This window comes from Macaca nemestrina, chromosome 15 (genome assembly GCF_043159975.1).
Source record: "Macaca nemestrina isolate mMacNem1 chromosome 15, mMacNem.hap1, whole genome shotgun sequence".
Lineage (NCBI taxonomy): Eukaryota > Metazoa > Chordata > Mammalia > Primates > Cercopithecidae > Macaca > Macaca nemestrina.
This window is the reverse complement of record NC_092139.1, coordinates 10,825,444-10,845,624: the sequence shown is the minus strand read 5'-3', so window position 1 is coordinate 10,845,624 and position 20,181 is coordinate 10,825,444. Positions and strand designations below refer to the sequence as shown.

General features: G+C 42.0%; 1 protein-coding gene across 15 annotated transcripts in view; it reads right to left on the bottom strand.

Moving 5' to 3' along the window:
- Positions 1-973: 973 nt before the first annotated feature.
- The window catches only part of LOC105470646 (brain enriched myelin associated protein 1), a 126,889-nt gene continuing 107,681 nt past the window's right edge, over positions 974-20,181 (bottom strand). For 8 of the 15 annotated variants that reach the window (XM_071079133.1, XM_011722819.3, XM_071079135.1 and 5 more), the window contains 2 exons: positions 10,355-10,618; positions 974-2,428 (listed from right to left, as the gene is read on the bottom strand). In XM_071079133.1, the coding sequence (XP_070935234.1) occupies positions 2,354-2,428; positions 10,355-10,618 (339 nt within the window). In that variant the 3' untranslated portion in view covers positions 974-2,353. Of the gene's footprint in view, positions 2,429-10,354; positions 10,619-14,757; positions 14,824-20,181 lie in introns of all 15 variants that reach the window. The other 7 variants (XM_011722807.2, XM_011722814.2, XM_071079132.1 and 4 more) reach the window with 1 other exon arrangement.

Sequence of the window (20,181 nt, the reverse complement as noted above, 5' to 3'; positions counted from 1 at the left end):
GAAAAGACCTTTGGTCTTTATTTGAAACACGAATTCGGCCTGTCCAAGCTGGGAGCTGACAGGCCCCAGCAGCACAGGATCCGCTCCTCACTTACACCTGGGTTTTGAGTGATACCATATTTTGTTGGAACACATTTTCCAAATGCCTATTTGCCAAAGTCGTGGTGTGATTTGCCTAAGCATCAAACTTGTCCTTATAGTTGAGGTCCACATCAGGAGAGTATATTCAGTATTTATCTCCAATCAATGTGTGATGAATTGCATAGATTTGTGTGAGCCAAAGTGTGTGTGGATCTGTGTTAGTTACATTTATTTATTTGCATGTATGTAAATATGACTGTGTGAGTGCATGGATCTATTCCTGAATGATATATATTTATACACATGAATGTGTGCATATATATGCAAATATGGGTATAAATATGTATCTGAACATATATGTGTGTATCTGTAGCGGACACTGCCAATGCACTCATCCTCCAGTTACTTAGGCATCCTAGCTTCTCCATCCCTCCACCTCCCAGGACAGCCCACAGTTCACCTCCGGGGGTTCAAAGGCCGGCTCCCTTGCCTCAAGGTCAAACTATCTGGGTGGTGCAATTCATGCTCCAGCTGAAACCAACCCTTGCCCAACTCCTTTCTTGCCCTCTTTTTTTCCCTCTTACTCGCTTTCCCTGGGAGCCCACTCCCAGTATATCGTATGTGTCCAAATCCCCATCTCAGGTTCTGCTCCAGGCAACCTGGCCTAAGACAGCACTATTCTATACACGCATGTGTGTGTACATGCAGACATATAGGTGCACGCGTTTGTGTGTGTGTGTGTGCCCATATACAAGGAAATCTGGGAGGATCTGGGAGAGAATTATCTTCCAAAGAAGATAATGGAGGAAGAGTATGGATTTTATACTGTAGAAGTTAGAGCCGTCTCAGATATAGAGTGGGACTGCTTTGAAAGTTGGAAATTAAAAGATACTTTAGAAGTAAATGTATTTTTTATTAAATTAGAAAAAGAAAGACACAGTTTACATGACTGTCAGTCAATCATATGCTACTTTGAATTACATTTTAATAGACTCAGGGTCCTATTTACTCCTTTGTACAGGTATTAAAAACAACTCAGGTATTTGAATAATCTTCTGTGAATTTTTATTAACTGAGGTTATGGGGAGGGTTTTATCAAAGCACATCCTGAGAACATTAGGAATGACAGACACACTTGAGATAAGTGTCAGACGGAACAGATGAAGCGAGCCCCTCAGCCATCTGAGAAACATTAATAATGTAAGATAGCAGAGACCAAATCTTTGTTAGGGATACAGAATACAGGATAAAAATGGGGACCTTACCGCCCCCTTGTGTTGCAAAATAACTGTGCAACTTCCTTTATTTATTTATTTTTTTAAGTTGTAATCTTTGCCCTTGTCACTGAGCCTCAAAAGCAATTGTTTTCCCAAATCATTTTAAGCCCTCCCCAGTTAATCTTTTCCCTCTCATCAATAACTTACAAGGACCCTATTTGAAAAACAACACTTATTCATTCCTTTTTCTATACCCCACACATTCCATTCTAGGAAATTGGCAACCGTCCAACACTGCCCGGGTTCTCCCTCCTTGAAATGTGAATTTAAACAAATGGATTTTCATCTCCCCTCTTCAAGCTTAGAGGACAAGCACGCGTTTACTACAATGCTTAATTCCTTCTAGCATCATTTCTCTTCCACAACTTACTTGCCACTGCCTTTTTTTTTTTTTTTTTTTTTTGACAAAATCTTGCTCTGTCGCCCAGGGTAGAGTGCAATGGTGCAGCTTCCACTCACTGCAACCTCCACCTCCTGGGTACAAGCGATTCTCGTGTCTCGGGCTCCCGAGTAGCTGGGACTACAGGTGCGTGCCACCATGACTGGCTAATTTTTGTATTTTTAGTAGAGATGGGTTTCACGATGTTGGCCAGGCTAGTCTTAAACTCCTGACCTCGGGTGATCCACCCGCCTTGGCCTCCCAAAGTGCTGGGATTACAGGCGAGAGCCACCACACCCGGCCACCACTGCCATTTTCATCACTTAAACCGAACACATTCCTCTACTCCCTCCCTTTCCCACTTGGTGATCATCAACTCTTCCGACCCAACTAGGTGACCTGCTAAACCATCTTTACAGTGATTTGCCAGAAAAGACTGGACCAGAGACGTAAATAATACACCTCAATATACAACAGCTCGGGCTTAATTTCTAGGCAGAATTTCATTTGCTGGCTATCAGAAGAATATATACATGGAACATGTTTGAGGAGGAGATGGAGTAAGGAGAACACATCTTGGTGGCAGGAGAACCTGGTGGGAACCGTGCTGATTTGTTTACTTGGATTTGCCAACTGGTCCGATGGATACTGGGTCTGTTTGCACTTGAGCATCTAACATCCGCTTTGGTCCCTGGAGAAAAACAGAAAGACATGGCAGCCTACTGAAGATCTGTAATGTCAACAGCAACAATGGCCATTTATGTAGTACTTACTCTGTGCTAGGTGCTGTGCTAAATTAATGTATCTCATTCCTCAGTGCTGGATAAGAGAATGGTCTCCAATCAGATGCCCGGGTTTGATACCCAGTTACATGACTTTCTAGCTTTGTGAAAACTTGGACAAATTACTTATCATCTTTGTGCTTTGGTTTCTTTATCTTTAAAATGGAAATGGCAAACGTACCTCAGAGGGTTGTTCCCAAGATAAAGTGAGTTCATACTTATAATGCACTTACTACCTGGGGTGTAGAAACCCCAACCAATTCTACCTCACTTTAGCCCCTGCTCCCCAGTTACCATCTAGGTTCATCACCCTGTTTTATTTTCTCTCAGAACATACCACTCTCTGAAATGATTTTATTATCTAATTTATTTGTCTAACATCTGTCTTCTATACCATATTGGAAGTTGCATAGATTCTGTGTGTCTCAGTGCCTTGCAGGTACCTAACCTTAACACTGACTGAATGTAGGTGAAGGAATGTTGTCAGACAGATACTATTATTTTATTTTACTTTTTTGAGACAAAGTCTCACTCTGTTGCCTAGGCTGAAGTACAGTGGTGGGATTGTGGTTCACTGTAGCCTTGAAGTCCTGGGCTCAAATGATCCCCTCACGTCAGCCTCCCCAGTAGCTCAGACTACGGGTGCACACCACCACATCCAGCTAATTTTTGAATTTTTTGTAGAGATGGGGTCTCAATTTGTTGTCCAGGCTGCTCTTGAACTCCTGGGCTCATGTGATCCTCCTACCTTGGTCTCCCAAAGTGTTGGAGTTACAGGTGTAAGCCACTATGCCTAGCTTGGGTACTATTATTATTATTATTTTACCATTTCTGTCAAGTAAAACTTACAAAAAGTAAAGTTAACGTTTTCTGTATTTGGTTCTATGAGGATAGACCAACACAAATAGCTACCTAAAACCACCACCCAGATTGACATGTCACATGGTTCTGTCCCCTCCCAGATCCTTCTTGTGCCTTCTGTGGTCAACCCCTCCCCACCACAGACCCTGGAAAGCACCGATCTGTTCTTATCCCTAGAGTTCTGCCTTTGCCAGGATGTCATGTCGTGGGATCCTAGAGCATATACAGCCCTTCAGACTAGCTTCCTTCATGTAGCATAGTGCATTTGAGATTCACCCACATTGCTGCATGGATCAATTGTGGACCTCCGTTTATACTATAAGGCAGTATAGGGTAGTACAGTATAAGATTGTATATATTGTACATTACAGTATATATATAGTATAGAGTAGTATAATGTGTTTGTAGCATAGTACATATAGACAGTATAGTGTAGTATAAGGTAATATAGGACAGTATAATATAGGGTATTGTGTATTTTATAGTATATATAGTATACACATACAGTATAGTCAAGTATGGTAACTATAGCACAGTATAGTTTAGCACATTGTATAGTATAGTAAATATAGTATAGCATAGCATAATGTATAATATAGTATGATATATACAGAACAGCATAGTATATAGTATAGGAAAGGGAAGTATAATATACTATCACAAAGTATATATGGTCTAATATATGTACATAGCATCATGTAGTATAATGCAGTAGAATATACATGGTATCGTATAATATGAAATATATAGAGTGTATTATAGCATAATAAATAGAGTGTAGTTTAGTATATATGATGTACATAGGGCACATATATAGTATATATATAGAGTACATAGATTGTGTAGTGCCCTGTATAATCTAGCATAGTATAGTACATTGTATATACTACACAGTGTAGTGTAATTTCGTGGAATTTACCATGGAATCAGATTGCTGGGCTTTGAACACCAGACCTGTCACTTCCTAGCTGGGTGACTTTGATCAAATTGCTTAACCCTCTACTTAAGCCTTAATTTTACCATTGATAAAAGGGGAATTCACAAGGTAGTTTTGAAGATTAAATGTTAGTATATGCAATGTACTTTGAACAATCTTTGTCACACAGTAAGTGTGATAAAAGAGTTGTCATTATTTTTAGTGGTCGTAGTTGAATTCACTAATTCATTCAACAATATATATTGAGCACGTACTGCACACAACACATTGTGTTATTAATAGTTCTGAGGCATTAAGAGATGACCAGGACACCGTGAGATACTCAAAGCTTGGGCTCAGGAGTCAGCTGTGGATTTGGGGATGCTCCATCCCTTTCTGGTTTCATGACCTCTGGCAGGCCCCTCGCCGCTGAGAGCCTGCTGCCTCATGTGTGTGAGGTCTTAGACTGCCCCTATTCCACCTGGTCCTCACTGCAGCCCATGAGGTTGATGCCACTGCCGCTCTGAGGCTACAGAAGAGGCTGCTGAAGCCCAGAGAGCCTAAGCTACTTTAGCCAAGTCCCTGCCAGTAAGTGGGGTGCCGGGACTCCCCATGGCACAGCGGTGCCCGACTCATCTCTGCACCTTTACAACCCAGGGCAGGGGTTAACTAAGTAATACTCACAAAATAGCCTTTCCTGACTAATTAAACCTCACAAGCATTGCTCTTAGGGCATTGTACACGACTGCATTTCATCTTCATGCTAACCCTGTGATGTCAGCACCATTCACTTCATTAATCCGGTATTTGAAACTCGGCAAGGTGACAGGTCCAAGCTCATGCAGCCACTAGAAGAGAGCTGGGTTTAAGTCCAGGAACAAGCTTCTTGCAAGTGTCTAGAGCCTGGTCTCAGGCTGGCCATGGGTGGCACCCATCCATCCTGCCTCTGTTTGCCCAGCATGCCTTGCCGTGGGTCCTGGTTCACGCAGGCTCCACCCTGCCCAGTCAGCTCACCTCTATGAAAGCTTACTTCCCTGAGGTTTCCATCCTTTAGGTTCCATGAGCTTGACCTTGGGGCTTGATGGGCTAAACAGCAAACTCAGATGGCCAAGTGGCTGCCACGGGCCTGAACATTGCATATAGATGAACTTGTACAAGCATTTTCTTCATTTATTTTAAAAAATTAGATGCTGGCATTTAAAAATTAGGTATTTTCTCATAAAAATTCCCCACTTTTGTTATTTTCTCTTGAATAAATGGACAGGTCCTGCCACAATGGGTCTGCAGTTCCCCAAGGTAACATGTGGCTGGTGCTGAGGAGTGGCACCCCCTTTAGGTGGGCACCAGCCCTTCAGGTTGCCACAGACCACACCTAACTCACTGGCCTCATACACGTGCCCTTCTGGCCTCACTGAGACTCCACCTTGGAAGTCAGAGACTTAAATCCAACCCTTTTCCTGCCTCGTATACCAGGACTACACTTCACAGTTCACAAGGCCAAACCAGACCCATTCTCTTACCTGTTCTATCTCCAGCCCAGTGAGGTGGACAGTGATTATTATTCACCCTATTTTACAGATGCAGAAACGAAGGCTCCAAGATGACCTAGTCCTTGGTCTCAGGCTCCTTGGAGTGACTGTGCTGACTGTCACAAGCCTCGGTTCAGCCCACACCAGTGTGGACAGACGTATTCCCCTTTCAAACCTCCCTCTGTTCATCTGCTAAACCTGCCTGCAGATCGCACTGCACAGAATCTAGCAGTTCAGCGGCCCAAGAAAATGGGAAAGGGGAAGGCCGGGAAAGGGGCCATCAAAAAAGTGGTGCTTAGGGGAAGGGAGAAATCCAGTCTTCCACCAATCAGAATAGTTTCACTTTTATCATATGTGTCTGTGTGTGCATATATGCATATATCTGTACACACACACACACACAGAGGTTTTGTGACATTTTCTTTTGTAAACAAAAAAAGTCCCTTTGCTCAAAAAGAAAGGAAAATGTTTGCAAACAGTTGGACTTCGTGAATTCCAAGGGCTTCCTTCCAGTTCTTTCCAGATTTTTGAAAACCAAGTGGGTTGCTCTCAGTTAGAACTCAAGCAGCATGATGGAGAAGGAGGAAAAAAGGACCCGACTAATGAGGACGTCACTGTGAGACAAAGATCACGCAGGGATCGGCCTGTGGTGTGTCTCATTTCCTGTGGGTGACAGGCACCACTAGAGTTCTGTGGGCGGTGACAGATTTGGCTGCCAGCGTTCCCCTCCCAGGAAGGCAGTTGGGCAACCCTGGGGAATGTGTCCAGCTTGAAAGTCTTTGAGGCTTGGTCTTTGGAAAGTGGCAGGGAAGCCCCCCTCCATCCTCCATCATTGCTGAAGGCCTTGTGACACTGGGACGGTGCAGGACTTGGGGTCTAGGGCACCTGAGCTGAATGCTGACTCTGTCTCTGAGAACTTGTGGAATGTTCAGGAAAAGACCAGCTTCTTGGAGGCCTGGCTTATGTGTCTGGGAGGTGTGGCAGAAGCAGTCCCACCCTGCAGGGATGCTGCCATCCTAAAGAGATGAGGTCTGTAAAGGAGTGTGGTCCCAGAGGAGGGACTCGGTGTCTAGAACTGTAATTAGTGTCTCAAACCTGTCCACTTCTTGTCTCTTCCTCAGGAATCACCAGGCCAATCTCCATCAGCTCTCCCAGGAAACATGACCTGTATTAACTAGCTCCTAATGACCTTCAACAGCCATTCTCCAGCACAGCAGCAAAATAAAATCTTTGAATGTTATCAACAGGGGCCACGACTTCTTACTTAATATCTGTGAGTAGCTTCCCTGCTCAGGTAGGATTATGTCCCCATTCCGTGCACAGCCTGTACAGCCTGCACGAGCAGGTCCCGGCCCACGGCTCCAATCTTACTTCCACCATTCTTCCCCCACCCTACCTCTCCACCCGCAGCAACCAGGGCCTCGTTTCTCTTCCTGAAATGTACTAAGCTCACTAAGCTCATTCCCACCCCCACGCCTCTGCCAGGGCTGTCCCCTCCTCCTGGAAGAATGAACGTTGCTCTCTTCCTGTCTGGCACCTTTAACCCTTCCTGTCTCATCTCAGACATATCTCCTCAGAGACAATTTTGGGATCCACCAATTAAAAGTAGCACACCCCGCCCCCCACACACACTCAGTCAAAAGTAGCACACACCTCCCATCCATACTTAGGTAAACTCTATCGCGGGACCTTGTTTATTTCCCTCAGTGATCTCCCAGACCTACAATTTTGTTGGCAAATTTTGCCTTTAATTTTGTAACTTTAACTTTGTAGTTTTAATAAGTTTAACTTTGTTTTTTAACTTATCTATTAATACTTTTTAGCTCCATGCTTCCCCTTAGAATATGAACCCGTGATGTCAGGGACCCCATCCCCTTTGTTTGCTGAATGTACCTCCAGTGCCTAGTTCAAGGCTTGGAACATGTTTTCTGCAAAGGGCCAGATGGCAAATATTTTAAGTCTTATGAGCCATGCAGTCTAGTTGACTAGTCAATCCAACTAGTCAACCCTCATGTTTTTGTGTGAAAGCAGCTACAGACAACATGTAAATGAATGAACATGGCAATGTTCCAATAAAACTTTATTTACAAAAACAAGGGTTGCATTTTTAATACCTCTGGTCTAGCTCAGTGCCAGGATTCTAAATACTCTACAAATATTTGTTAAATGAATGACCAGATTATTAGAAATCATCTGAACTTTGCCATACCATCTTTCTTTTTCAGCCTTCGTGCTTATTGTAGAGGCTGGCTTCTATTAAAATAATTAGAAGCCACAATGTAAATCATTCTGTGGGTGGTGTTCATTTTAAATGAATGAATAAATCATGGGTTAAAAAAGTGTAAACTAAGGCCAGGCGCTGTGGCTCATGCCTGTTATCTCAGGACTTTGGGAGGCCAAGGCGGGCGGATCACTCGAGGTCGGGAGTTCGAGACCAGCCTGACCAACTTGGAGAAACCCCGTCTCAACTAAAAATACAAAAGTAGCCAGGGATAGTGGCACATGCTTGTAATCCCAGCTACTTGGGAGACTGAAGGAAGAGAATCGCTTGAACCTGGGAGGTGGAGGTTGCGGTGAGCCAACATTGCACCATTGTACTCCAGCCTGGGCAACAAGAGCGAAACTCCATCTCAAAAAAAAAAAAAAAAAAAAAAAAAAAAAAGAGTAAACTAAAAGAAACCCAAATGCTTTCCCCAACATCTTCTTTTCTGGTCCTTTAGCAACTTGCTACTCAAAGTGTGGTCCCTGGATCAGCAGCTTTTGTAGCATCAATCAGGAGCTTTGTGGTATCCCAGGTTGGACCCCAGAACTACTCAATCAGAATGTGTGTTAATAGATCCCTGGGTGATTCGTGTGCACAGTACATTTTGAGAAGACTTGTGTGGGCAAATCCAATAGAGCCTCACCCAGGTGGGTGAAGTCTCTCTCAGGGCTACGAACTGGCATTCTTGCTTTACATCAACATCTACATTCCTCACATCAATGAAACCACTGCAAGGACTACATGATTAGTTTGAAGACTGCACTACACCCAGAAAGCAGCAGCTAATAAAGAACTATTACATCTTGTGGAATAGGAGAGAGAAGCTATGAGTGTGAATGTGCTTTAGATGCAATGCTTAATAAATATTTTTGGAAGAAAAATGAAAGAAGGAAGAAAGGAAAAAAGGAAGGAAGGAAGGGAAGAAATTTCAGTGGTTTCCATATGTAAATTAAATGATTAATGGATATGCAGTTTCAGTGTCTCCATTCACAAAGTGGGTATTTTTTAAACATGCAAGTAGAAATTGCAAGTGTGCTTGAAGTGGAGTACAATGTTTTATCGAAGCGCAACAATTTCAAGTAATGTATTCCAAGTTTATATATCCTATTTTGGTATCTATTATTTTAATCTCATCCATTCACTCCTTTGTTTGTCAAGCACTTGCTGTTTATGCAGTCCTATTTCAAGTGCTTGAGATACAGCCTTGAACCTGAAAGGCGGCGCCCCTACCCTCACGGAGTCCAGTGGTGAAGATGGGCTTCCATTTTGTAAAGGAGAGTAAAATAAGCAAATCTAAAACACCTCCTCACCAGTCTGCCTAAAATTGCAATCAGTAAAAAAATTTCCTCTGCATCTAGCAGCCATTGATTCTATAGTCCATGGAGTAACACAATTGTACATTTACACCCTTGTTAAATTAAATAAGCAGGCCTTTAGCCTGAGGCAGTCTCCTTACTCTGAGTATCTATGTAACAAACTGCAACCACACTCAGTAAGTAAACAAACCAAAACCTACCTTATGAGGATACTTTTTTTTTTTTGTAATAAATAGCCAGGTTGCAGCCAATCACAAATAGCTAAACTTCAGCCAATTACAGGCAACCAATTGATCAGACCATTCCCAAATAAGGCAGACACCTCATCACATTGTGACCAAATAAGGCAAATGCCTCATTGTACCCAATCAGATAAATTTTCTACTTTGCTTCCATGTTTGGCCTGTGAAAGCTTACTGCTCATTGCTCTCTGAACCTCTTTGGGTTTTGAGTGCTGCCCAATTCATGAATTGTTCTTTGCTCACAACATAAAGTGTGTTTTAACTTGATTTGTCTAATTTTTTTAAACACTTCTAATTGGTATAATATAATGTAAATAAAATAAGCCAATAATGCATTAATTCTCCATTCATTCATTCAACAAGTATTACCCAGAGCATCTACTATGCACAAGACACACTAGATGCATTATCTCACCTAACTGTTTCATGAACTCTGTGAGTTAGGCACCATTATTTATGCACAGATAAAAAATCTGGTTCAGAGAGGCAATAACTTGCTTAAGGTCTCAGTTTGTAAAGTGGAGAAGGATTGAACCTGCTGGAAGTCACATAGCAGTTCAAAAACCCTGAGTGATAGACCCGGGATCCCAGCGTGAAGAGCCACATGTAGAATTTGAAAAACTGACTGGGACAGATGGTCTTGGGGAAGGAGAGAGCCCAGAAAGAAGAGGCAAACAAACAAACAAACAAACAAAAAAATCCACCTACCAGGCCTTTAAAGAAGCCCCCAAGGGACTGCTGCCGCTTCTCAGGTCTCTTTTGGAGCTTGTCCCCATTCTGCAGTGAGTTCGTGTCCACCGTGGCCTGCTCTGTGCACTGGGCTGGTTCTTTGGCTTCCTGCTTGTTGCTCTTCTGTTTGTTCATCTCGACTGCTGACTTCTTGTCCTTCGAGGAGCCCTCTTTGCCCTTCTGGGGTGCTCCTGTTGGTTCTGGCTCTGGTGGTGTGATAGTCTTTTCTGCGGAGTCTGATGTCTACAGCAATTTCAAACAAAGTACATTTTTAGTGGCTGCAGGGCAACTCTCAATAGCAAGGGAATAAATATGTTAAAACAGAGATGTTCAAATGGTGGGTAGTATCTACATTTTCATGAATCCTAGGTGAAATGAAAGTAAAAAAAAAAAGAAAAATTTGCACTTATGAAGTCATGGTGGGGACATTTATTTAGTTATCTAGTAATTCATTAATACATTTTATGTTATCCCAGAAAGCACTCTTTATCCCTTATTCTGGTACCAGAACTTGGCTTTTTCTTGGGGAAACACCCTTCTTCCCCATCTACTCCATGTGGTCCAGGCAAACTACTTCCACCTCCAGACAAGAGCGTGTGACTCACCGGCCGGCCGCGGTGGCTCACGCCTGTAATCCCAGCACTTTGGGAGGCCGAGGCGGGCGGATCACAAGGTCAGGAGATCGAGACCATGGTGAAACCCCGTCTCTACTAAAAATACAAAAAATTAGCCGGGCGCGGTTGTGGGCGCCTCTACTCGGGAGGCTGAGGCAGGAGAATGGCGTGAACCCGGGAGGCGGAGCTTGCAGTGAGCCGAGATCGCGCCACTGCACTCCAGCCTGGGCGACAGAGCGAGACTCCGTCTCAAAAAAAAAAAAAAAAAAAAAAAAAAAAAAAAGAGCGTGTGACTTAGGCCTGACCAATCAGAGCACTGTCTGTGATTGGCCTGCTGTGATTGGCTCAGCATAGCCAAATGCAGATAACACTGGAGCTAATCTCACAGCTTTGCTGAAATAAGAGAGAGGCTGGTTCCCTTTCTCTTAGATTTGAAGCTGTGAAGTTGTAAGACTGGAGCTTCCAGAACCACCAATATTTCTAGGGAAAATCTTCCCGAAAAGGAAGCCAACATAGAGAAAAGCACAGCTGAGAGATGGAGAGAGACAGAGAGAGAAAGACCAGGCATTGATGGTATCATGTGTGCCTCCTAGATCTAGCTGTTCCTGAAGACTTTCTATGCTGAAGCCAGCTTTGAGGGGGCTCCTCCCACTTGCAACCACATGTGAGTGTTTTCTTGGGGGATGCCCATTCTTTTCTTCATGATTACATCTACCCTAATTTTTGGTGTGAAATTGTCCTTTTGCTTCATGAAATGGTGGTAAAAGAGATGATTGTTTTATTAGTTTTGAATGTATATCCTTTTTTTGTCAAAATGAAAGGTTTACAATCCCACATGTTTCTAATAATTTGATGAGATGAGGCTGTAAAATCCAAAAATCTAGTAAATGCAGGTTGGGGTAAGAATAACCATGTGAATATCTTATTTCTCCGGCTGCAAAAGCAACAAACATCCAAAAAAATATTTCTCCAGTGTAAGGAAAGCACCAGTTCAAGCAAGGCTGGCTTTGATGTTGGGGAGAAAATTTAGAGCAGGGGAGACTGAGCGTTATATGCCCTGTCCAAAGGGCAACAGTTGCCCTGATCCAGCCAAGAGATACCACGTAGGCTTGCAGCTCCAGTATGGTCAGAACTTCTGTTTTTCAAGAGAACCTTGAAATTAAATTTTTAAAAATGCAAAATATGTCAACTTCTAAATATTGACTTCAAAAGTTTTAAAGCCCTGACGGTGGCAACTGTCAAACACACTTGACCCACCGGATACGTGTGTATAGCGTGATTCATGAAGTTATGTACTGTCCCCAGGTAAAAAGTTCTATAACAAGGTAGCAGCTTTGATGGAGAAGGCATCAACTGAAGGAGAGCTTTCCTTTCACTCCAGTGAATCATGCACCCCCCTCAGAAATAAACGGGAAGTCAAATGGCAGAGACTCCCCAGTCCAGAAGGCCTCCACCAGTGCTCTTCAGAGGCCAGAAGTCCTTGGAGAAAGAAGCAACAGGCATCCAGTGTACCTTGAGAAGCTCTTCTGCAATACATGTCTTGAATACTTCTGGCAGAGCCCAACTGTCAGAGTTGCAGCAAATGCTAAGAGATGGATGTCCAAGTACGATAGATAGCCCAGAGCAGATACTCTCCTTAGAATGAAACAGAAACTCTCACCACCACGCTCTTCAGAAAGGCCAGAAACCAGAGATCCCAGTTCAAATGCCTTGTTAACTGTTTTTGTTGTGTAGAAGACTTTAAGATGCAGTGAGTGGCTAAGAGCTCAGTGCCTGGAGTCAGAAGGACCTGGTTTGTTTCTAATTCCACCATAACCTTGCTGTGTGACCAAGGATAAACTGACCTCTTAGTTTCCTCATCTCTATGGGAGCAATAAAAGAAATGACACCTTATGGTGCTGTGAGAATTAAATTAGCTAAAAATGGAAAGGACACACCAGTGTTCTCAAGTCTGAATCCAAGGCTCCGGAAAATAAAATTCCCAACTGGATTCTGAAAACACTCCTAGGTGCGTATAAATAGAATGATGTTTCTAGCTTATTTGGATTTGTACGATGTCATTCCAATTTTAGAATCACCAAGGTTATTGGCATAATTCCTTCACTGTAAAATTCCAGACAAAATATACCATCATATTTAAACTTTTCTTTTTGAATAAAATGATTTTATCCTGTTTTTAGGTAATAATCTTTGGGAATTTTGGTTCCAAAGTTGTCCAGGGACATAGTTTGGGGGCCAGGTATAGTCATAACTTAAGAAACAAAATGAGTATAGTAAAAAGCAATATATTTCCTGTTTTAAAAATGTAGGATAAACCAATTATTATGGAAATAAAAATACTATAACCTATTTACAGTCATTGCTGTCCATTCATGAGTGTGATATGGGCAACATTATAGATGGAAATTCCCTATCAGCTGCATAATAGTAATAGTAACAAATAGACACTGTTAACAGTAGAATTGTGCCTCCACCCCAATGCATATGTTGAATCCCTAACTCCCAATGTGATTATATTTGGAATAGGAAGTAATTAAGGTTAAACAAAGGCATAGGGTGGAGCCCTGCCCCAATAGGATTAGTGTCCTTATAAAAAGAGACATTGGCGAGCTTATTCTCTTTCTCTCTCTGCCATGTAAGGACACACAAGCAAGAAGGTGGCTGTTTACAAGCCAGGAACACAGTCCTCACCAGGAACCAAACCCTGCTGATTTGCTTACTCCTTAATCCTATCTTTTCCATCCACAAGAACTGCAACAAAATACATTTCTGCTTTTAAAGCAACCTCCTATGGCATTTTGTTATGGCAGCCCATGCTGACTAATACAGTAGCTAACATGTACTGAGCCCTCTGTACCAGAAATGTTATGTTTTACACGTATTGATTCATCTAAGTATGACAACCCTATGAGGAAGTACTTTTCATAGCTTCTTTGTATAGATGAGGAAGCTGAGGCACTGACAGATTTGGCAATTTGCCTAAGTCACACAGGGAAAAAAAAAAAAAAAAAAAAAGGTTGAGCCAGGATTTGAACCAGATAGTTTGAGTCTACCACTCATTCTTGTAGCCACTTCTCTATATTGTCAAAACTACTAGAAGAATATTTGATGCCATTTTTTTGTGGAGGTGTATTTTTAAATTAAAAAAGGAGTACAGTTGCATGATCCCATTTTAAAAAAGGAACATATGTAGTTATAAACATGTCATAACTATATTTCTTTAGAATAAAGAAAGTAATGAAAGCAAACTGTGTGGTCCCCCCGCTCCATGTCTTTATTCTCTTCAAGACATAGATTCTAGTACTTGCCAAACACCATGCAAGGTGACAGAGAAATAAAAGGAGACTTCTTGCTCCACAGACATTCCAGGCAGACATGAGAAGGGGCAGGGGAGATAAATGAATTATTACAATTTGTGATGATGCTATGAAATAAAAGAACAAGGTGTAGTTATGAGAGGCAGATATGGAAGGTCTTTTTGAGGAGGTGACATTTATGGCAAAAAGTGAAGGGTGAGAAGAGATTTTTAATGCAGAAAAGAGGGGAGCGCATGTGTGAAAACTTTTTGATAGGATAAAGCTGAGGAACTGTAGTTTGTTCACGCTTGTGTCTGCAGATCCCAGTCTCGTTCTTGGTATATAGTAGGTGCTTAATCCTGAGATGTTAAATGAGTCGGCTGTGGCTGAGAATGTTATTGAAAAGTATACTGTGAAGAAGTGAGAATACACCAGCTAATCCCACCACCAAACTGAGTTCGAGGTTACTTACTTGGCAGCTGGAGTCTTTCCCATTTATTTCTTCTGAGTGGGTGATCCCTCCATCCCCTTTCACTGACTAAAATAACAAACAGACAATGGCCTTCAGCCACCACAAGTACAGTGACATGGAGAATGCAGGAAGGTTCTGAAATGGATGATCTCAGTCATTTATCATGGAGGTTTGGGATCAAGACAAATGGAAGACCAACTGGAAACATGTTACTCATCAGATAGAGATTTCCATGCAATTTGTAACCGTATCTAATTAAATTCAAGTGTTGGCCTTCAAAAATAACAACAAAAGTACTAAATCCTGGAATTAGGCAATTCTCAGATAAATGATGATGGTTCCAATTAGTGTCGGAAGGAGGAGATAGTTGAACATATTAAATGAAGACTGAATGAACAATTGACCCATGAGTAGCCTTCCACTGGGAATATTTAGGCTGTGGGTGTTTATATTTATTGTTTTGTTTTTTTTCTCTTCTTGATAGAGTTTTGCTGAGTATTTCATTTTCTTTTTTTTTTTTTTTTTTTTTTTTTTGAGACTGAGTCTGGCTCTGTCGCCCAGGCTGGAGTGCAGTGGCCGGATCTCAGCTCACTGCAAGCTCCGCCTCCCGGGTTTATGCCATTCTCCTGCCTCAGCCTCCGGAGTAGCTGGGACCACAGGCGCCCGCCACCTCGCCCGGCTAGTTTTTTGTATTTTTTAGTAGAGACGGGGTTTCACCGTGTTAGCCAGGATGGTCTCAATCTCCTGACCTTGTGATCCGCCCGTCTCAGCCTCCCAAAGTGCTGGGATTACAGGCTTGAGCCACCGTGCCCGGCTGAGTATTTCATTTTCTACCCTTTAGCACCCCCTATAGCCAGCAACACCAGTGACAGGGATAAATGGGGTTGGCCTTGACTCCTTAAACTCCACACTCTAGGCTAATGGTTCTAGAAGTGTGATTCCAGGACCAGCAGCTTCAGCATCACCTGGGAACTTGCTAGAAAGGCAAATTCTGGAGACCCACTCTGGAGCTTAATGAATCAGAAGCTTTCAGGGGTGGAGGCTCAACGATCTGCATTTTAATAAGCTCTCCAGGTGGCGCTAAGGATTGTTTGAGTTTGAGCACCACTGCGCTCAGCAAGTTGGCCATATACAAGTTCAGACTCATGCTGAGGTCTGTGGTTTTTTTTTTTTTTTTTTTTTTTTTGAGACGGAGTCTCACGCTGTTGCCCAGGCTGGAGTGCAGTGGCGCGATCTCGGCTCACTGCTTAGTAATATCCTTTGCTTAGTGCTTGATACCTTAAAAATCTGGTAATAAAATGCTCAATTCTTATCAACAACATCGACTCAGGTCTAATTCCCACATATTTGATCACTGCTTAATGTCTCCTCTTCCCAGCTATGGGAGGAGTGTAGAGAGCAGGGTTTCAGCAATGCGGGGCAAAGAGGAAGACTCCAGATTCCACTGTTATTTATGGCCTTGACTGTCCATTGAAGGCGCTCAAATACTTTCTGACTGATTAATATTATGTGTCTTTGTTATCTGAGCTATGGTGTTCACATTAGAGATAATACAAACTGTTATTTATGAAGGATAATTTTTAGTGGAGTGCCCACTAAGTGCTGGGCATTGTGCTAAATGAGATAATAACTTGCATTATTTCATTTATTCATTATGTCAGAACCTTAAGATGAGGAATTACTTTAATTTTCAGACAAGGAAATGGAAGCTCAAAGATGCTAGCATCACCATGGAACTAGCAGGTTTGAGTGCCAGTATTGGACAGCAGGCAATGACTATATTCCAGACTCTAAACCACCTCCTGATACTGCCCCTAGAAGGCAGGAGGCACCACTCAGTCCATAAACATTTACTGAGCATTCACTGTATGAAATTGCTGAATGTTAAACAAAATGACAAAAGCTTGGATAAGACGGAAGATGACCAAACTCAAATGTGGATGTTTATGGGATGTCCCCTCATCAGGAGTCAACTGTGCTTTTCTTTATTTTTGCTATTATTATTATTTTTAAGAGACAAGGTCCCACTCTGTCACCCAGGCTGGAGTACAGCGGCATAATCACCATTAACAGCAGCCTCAACCTCCATGGTCAAGCAATCCTCCTGCCTCAGCCTCCCAGATAGATAGGACTGCAGGTGTACACCACCATGTCCAGCTATTATTATTATTTTTTTTTTTGAGAGAGTCTCACTCTGTTGCTCAAGCTGGAGTGCAGTGGCATGATCTTGGCTCACTGCAGCCTCTGCCTCCCAGGTTCAAGTAATTCTCCTGCTTCAGCCTCTTGAATAGTTGGGACTACAGGCGCCTGCCACCATGCCCAGCTAATTTTTGTATTTTTAGTAGAGACAGGGTTTCACCATGTTGGCCAGGCTTGTCTCAAACTCCTGACCTCACGTGATCCACCTGCCTTGGCCTCCCAAAACGTTAGGATTACAGGCATGAGCCACTGTGCCTGGCCCAGTTATTTTTTAAATTTTTTTTTGCAGAGATGGAGTGTCACTATGTTGCCCAGGCTGGCCTCAAGCTCCTGGGCTCAAGTGATCCTCCAGCCTTGGCCTCCCACAGCACTGGAATTTCAGAAGGGCTGTACTCTTTTTAATATACTGCTTAGTGTGAAAGAGGCGGTGTCTGGAAGTTCCGTGTACTGAGGAACATCATTGTTGCGGGTTTCACTGAGATTTTCAACCCAATGGCAAACAAACATCGGACTGTCCTCTCCACAAAATTTAGATCTATCTACATGGAAAGTGGGCTTTTCCTTCCTCCGTGTCCTGTGCCTTGTTCTACAAAGGCCAGTCTTGCTTGAGAAGGCTTAGAAAAAGAAATGAACTCTTGGTTATTTCTTCCCTCCTCACAATCAGCTCTGTCAGCCTTCCCATCACACCCAAAGCTTTGGACACATAGGGATTTAACTCAGCCTCCAAATTCAGGCTGTGTCGTCACAGCTCTTCCTACTCAAGCGCATTCCCAAGTGGCCTTTACACTATGGCTTTGGATCACATCTGTCAAACTCTGGGGAATGCTGAGCAGCAAAAAAACAAACAAATGCACAAAATGGCTTTTTAGGCAAACACTGAATGGACGTGAAGAGTCATGCATGACCACTCCACCACTTTCTAGAGAATAAAGTTCTCTCACTTGCCCCCTAGGAGAGAGGAATTCTAAACTTCCCATTAGTTGTTTCAATTTGGCATTCATTAGGGACTCTGCCAATTTAAGGTTTCAATTTGCTTTCTTTCCCCCCATTTCTTTGAGAGCCCTTGGAGAAGAATTGGGATTGAATCAGAAGGCTGTGTTGACAGCAGCTGATCTCAGCTGACATCATGAAAACAGACCTCCAGGCTGTCAGGGAGATTACTGCAATGAAGTTCAACTTCTTAAAAAGAAAAAATAAGAAGAGAGAGAGAGTATCTCAAATTTTTCAGCGATTTTTCTTTATTGCTTATTCTGAGGCATATAAAGCTGTATGTATGCAAAGGTGACTGAAGTTTGGGTTTAGACTTAGAATCTTATTAAGTCCATCTGAAGTCACTTCTGTAGCAGCAGTTATTATTAATAACAACTGTTTCCTTCCTTCCTTCCTTCCTTCCTTCCTTCCTTCCTTCCTTCCTTCCTTCCTTCCTTCCTTCCTCCTGTCCTCTCTCCCTCACTTCCCTCCTTTTCTTCTATCCATCTTTCTTTTTTTCTTTGCAGAGACAAATCAGAATAATTCATGTTGAACTCTATTCGAAGGAACCATAAACATAGAAGCTTATTTTTTCCAGCTGTCAAAAATAGCAAAGTTACTGTTTAAAGAGACTAAAATTCTTCCAGAGACTATTTAATACTTTGAAGAACAGTTTAAAGACCATGAAGTAATTTCAGAGATTTTCCAGTGTGATACTGAGCAACTTTCTTCATGGAGTTAATTTTTATTCATGAGAGTCAAAGGTGAAGCATCTCAGGGCTTTCAGCCTGCAGTGTTGAGATGGAAGCTACTTGTGGCATCCACGCCTTGTATATTAATGAAATCATTTTTTATTTCATTCATCGTGTCATGCATTCCTATAGCTTGATACTCTGAGGAATGTTTGAACCATCTCCAATGTATATCACTTAGCTATTCAAAAATCTAGCAAAAATGTTTGGTGGTCAGTTCACATTTCTTTGAAAGGAATGTTAATGTATTTTGATGGCAATATAATTCAAACGCAATTGACATTTTAAAGAAAAATAATTGGGTTGAAAATTTAATATATGGTGAGTATATCTGCAATACTGTTTACCAGAAAACAAATCCAAGGAACGGCATCTACTGGAAATTTCTAGGATCAACAAAGGTAATGGATCTGAGTCTAGTATTTTACCAAGATGCTCACTTGAAATGGAATTGGACTAGTCAGGAAAACTCCCCAGCCATGGTAAATTTTGTTTTAGCGACAAATGTATTTAGAAAATCTATGTGCAAGCTTTAAGTAAGCCATGTATTAATCTTCTTCTCCTTTGCCTTATTGTCATTTTAGGTAAGTGCAACAGCTCAATGCATCAAAATGGTATTTCCACAGAACGCACTACTAAAGAAATCACAAAAATGGAGCATGTGGTTGTTCTACCTTCATATCCTTTCTGAGAATATCAGCTGCAGAAGCACAGGAAGCAGCAATTACACATGAGTCAAAGGGTGAGCTTTAGAATAACAAAATGACAACAAAACAAAAAAACTAGTTGGAATTCTGGCTCTCCGGCTTACCAGCTCTGAGACCGTGGAAAAATCCCGTAAATACTCACGAGTCTCTGTGTCCTCATGTCCACCATGGGAAAGACAGAGCGCTTGTTTCCTGGAGTTCTCTATTAATAAATGAGATACTGTGTGCAAAGTGCCTAGCACACAGTAAATAAACGGTAGCTCTCATTGTTATTACTACCGGTAACTGAAAAGTACTGAATGACTACAGTGACCCTTTTAGGGTAGAAAGGGATACAAGTCATTGGTAGGGACAGGAATTGGCCAAATTAATGCTTCCTTCAGAAATCTTTCCTTAAAGAGCAAATCAGTATTAATGTTTTAAAGCTCAGGGAAGAATTTCAGATTGAAGACTTTTGGTTTTCTGTTTTGTAACTACCATCACAGACCACCCTCTTTCCACCTCCAATAGTACATTTCAACAGGTTTTGTTACACTTACTGGATTGAATGTAATTAATTAAAAAAATAAAACCCTCTGATTTTATGGCTGCCTCCTCATTTGGACTTTTAATTTACCCATTATTAAAGCTCATAGTATTTCTCTAAGCCCGAGAACATTATTCCAACAAAGATTTTCTTACAAATCTAATGGTCCAAAGAAAGATATGAGGAGGAGTAAATGAAGTAATGTAGGTGAAAATAGTTTGGAGGAGGAAAGCACGCTCATGTGTAAGGTGTTATTAATATTGACGAAGTA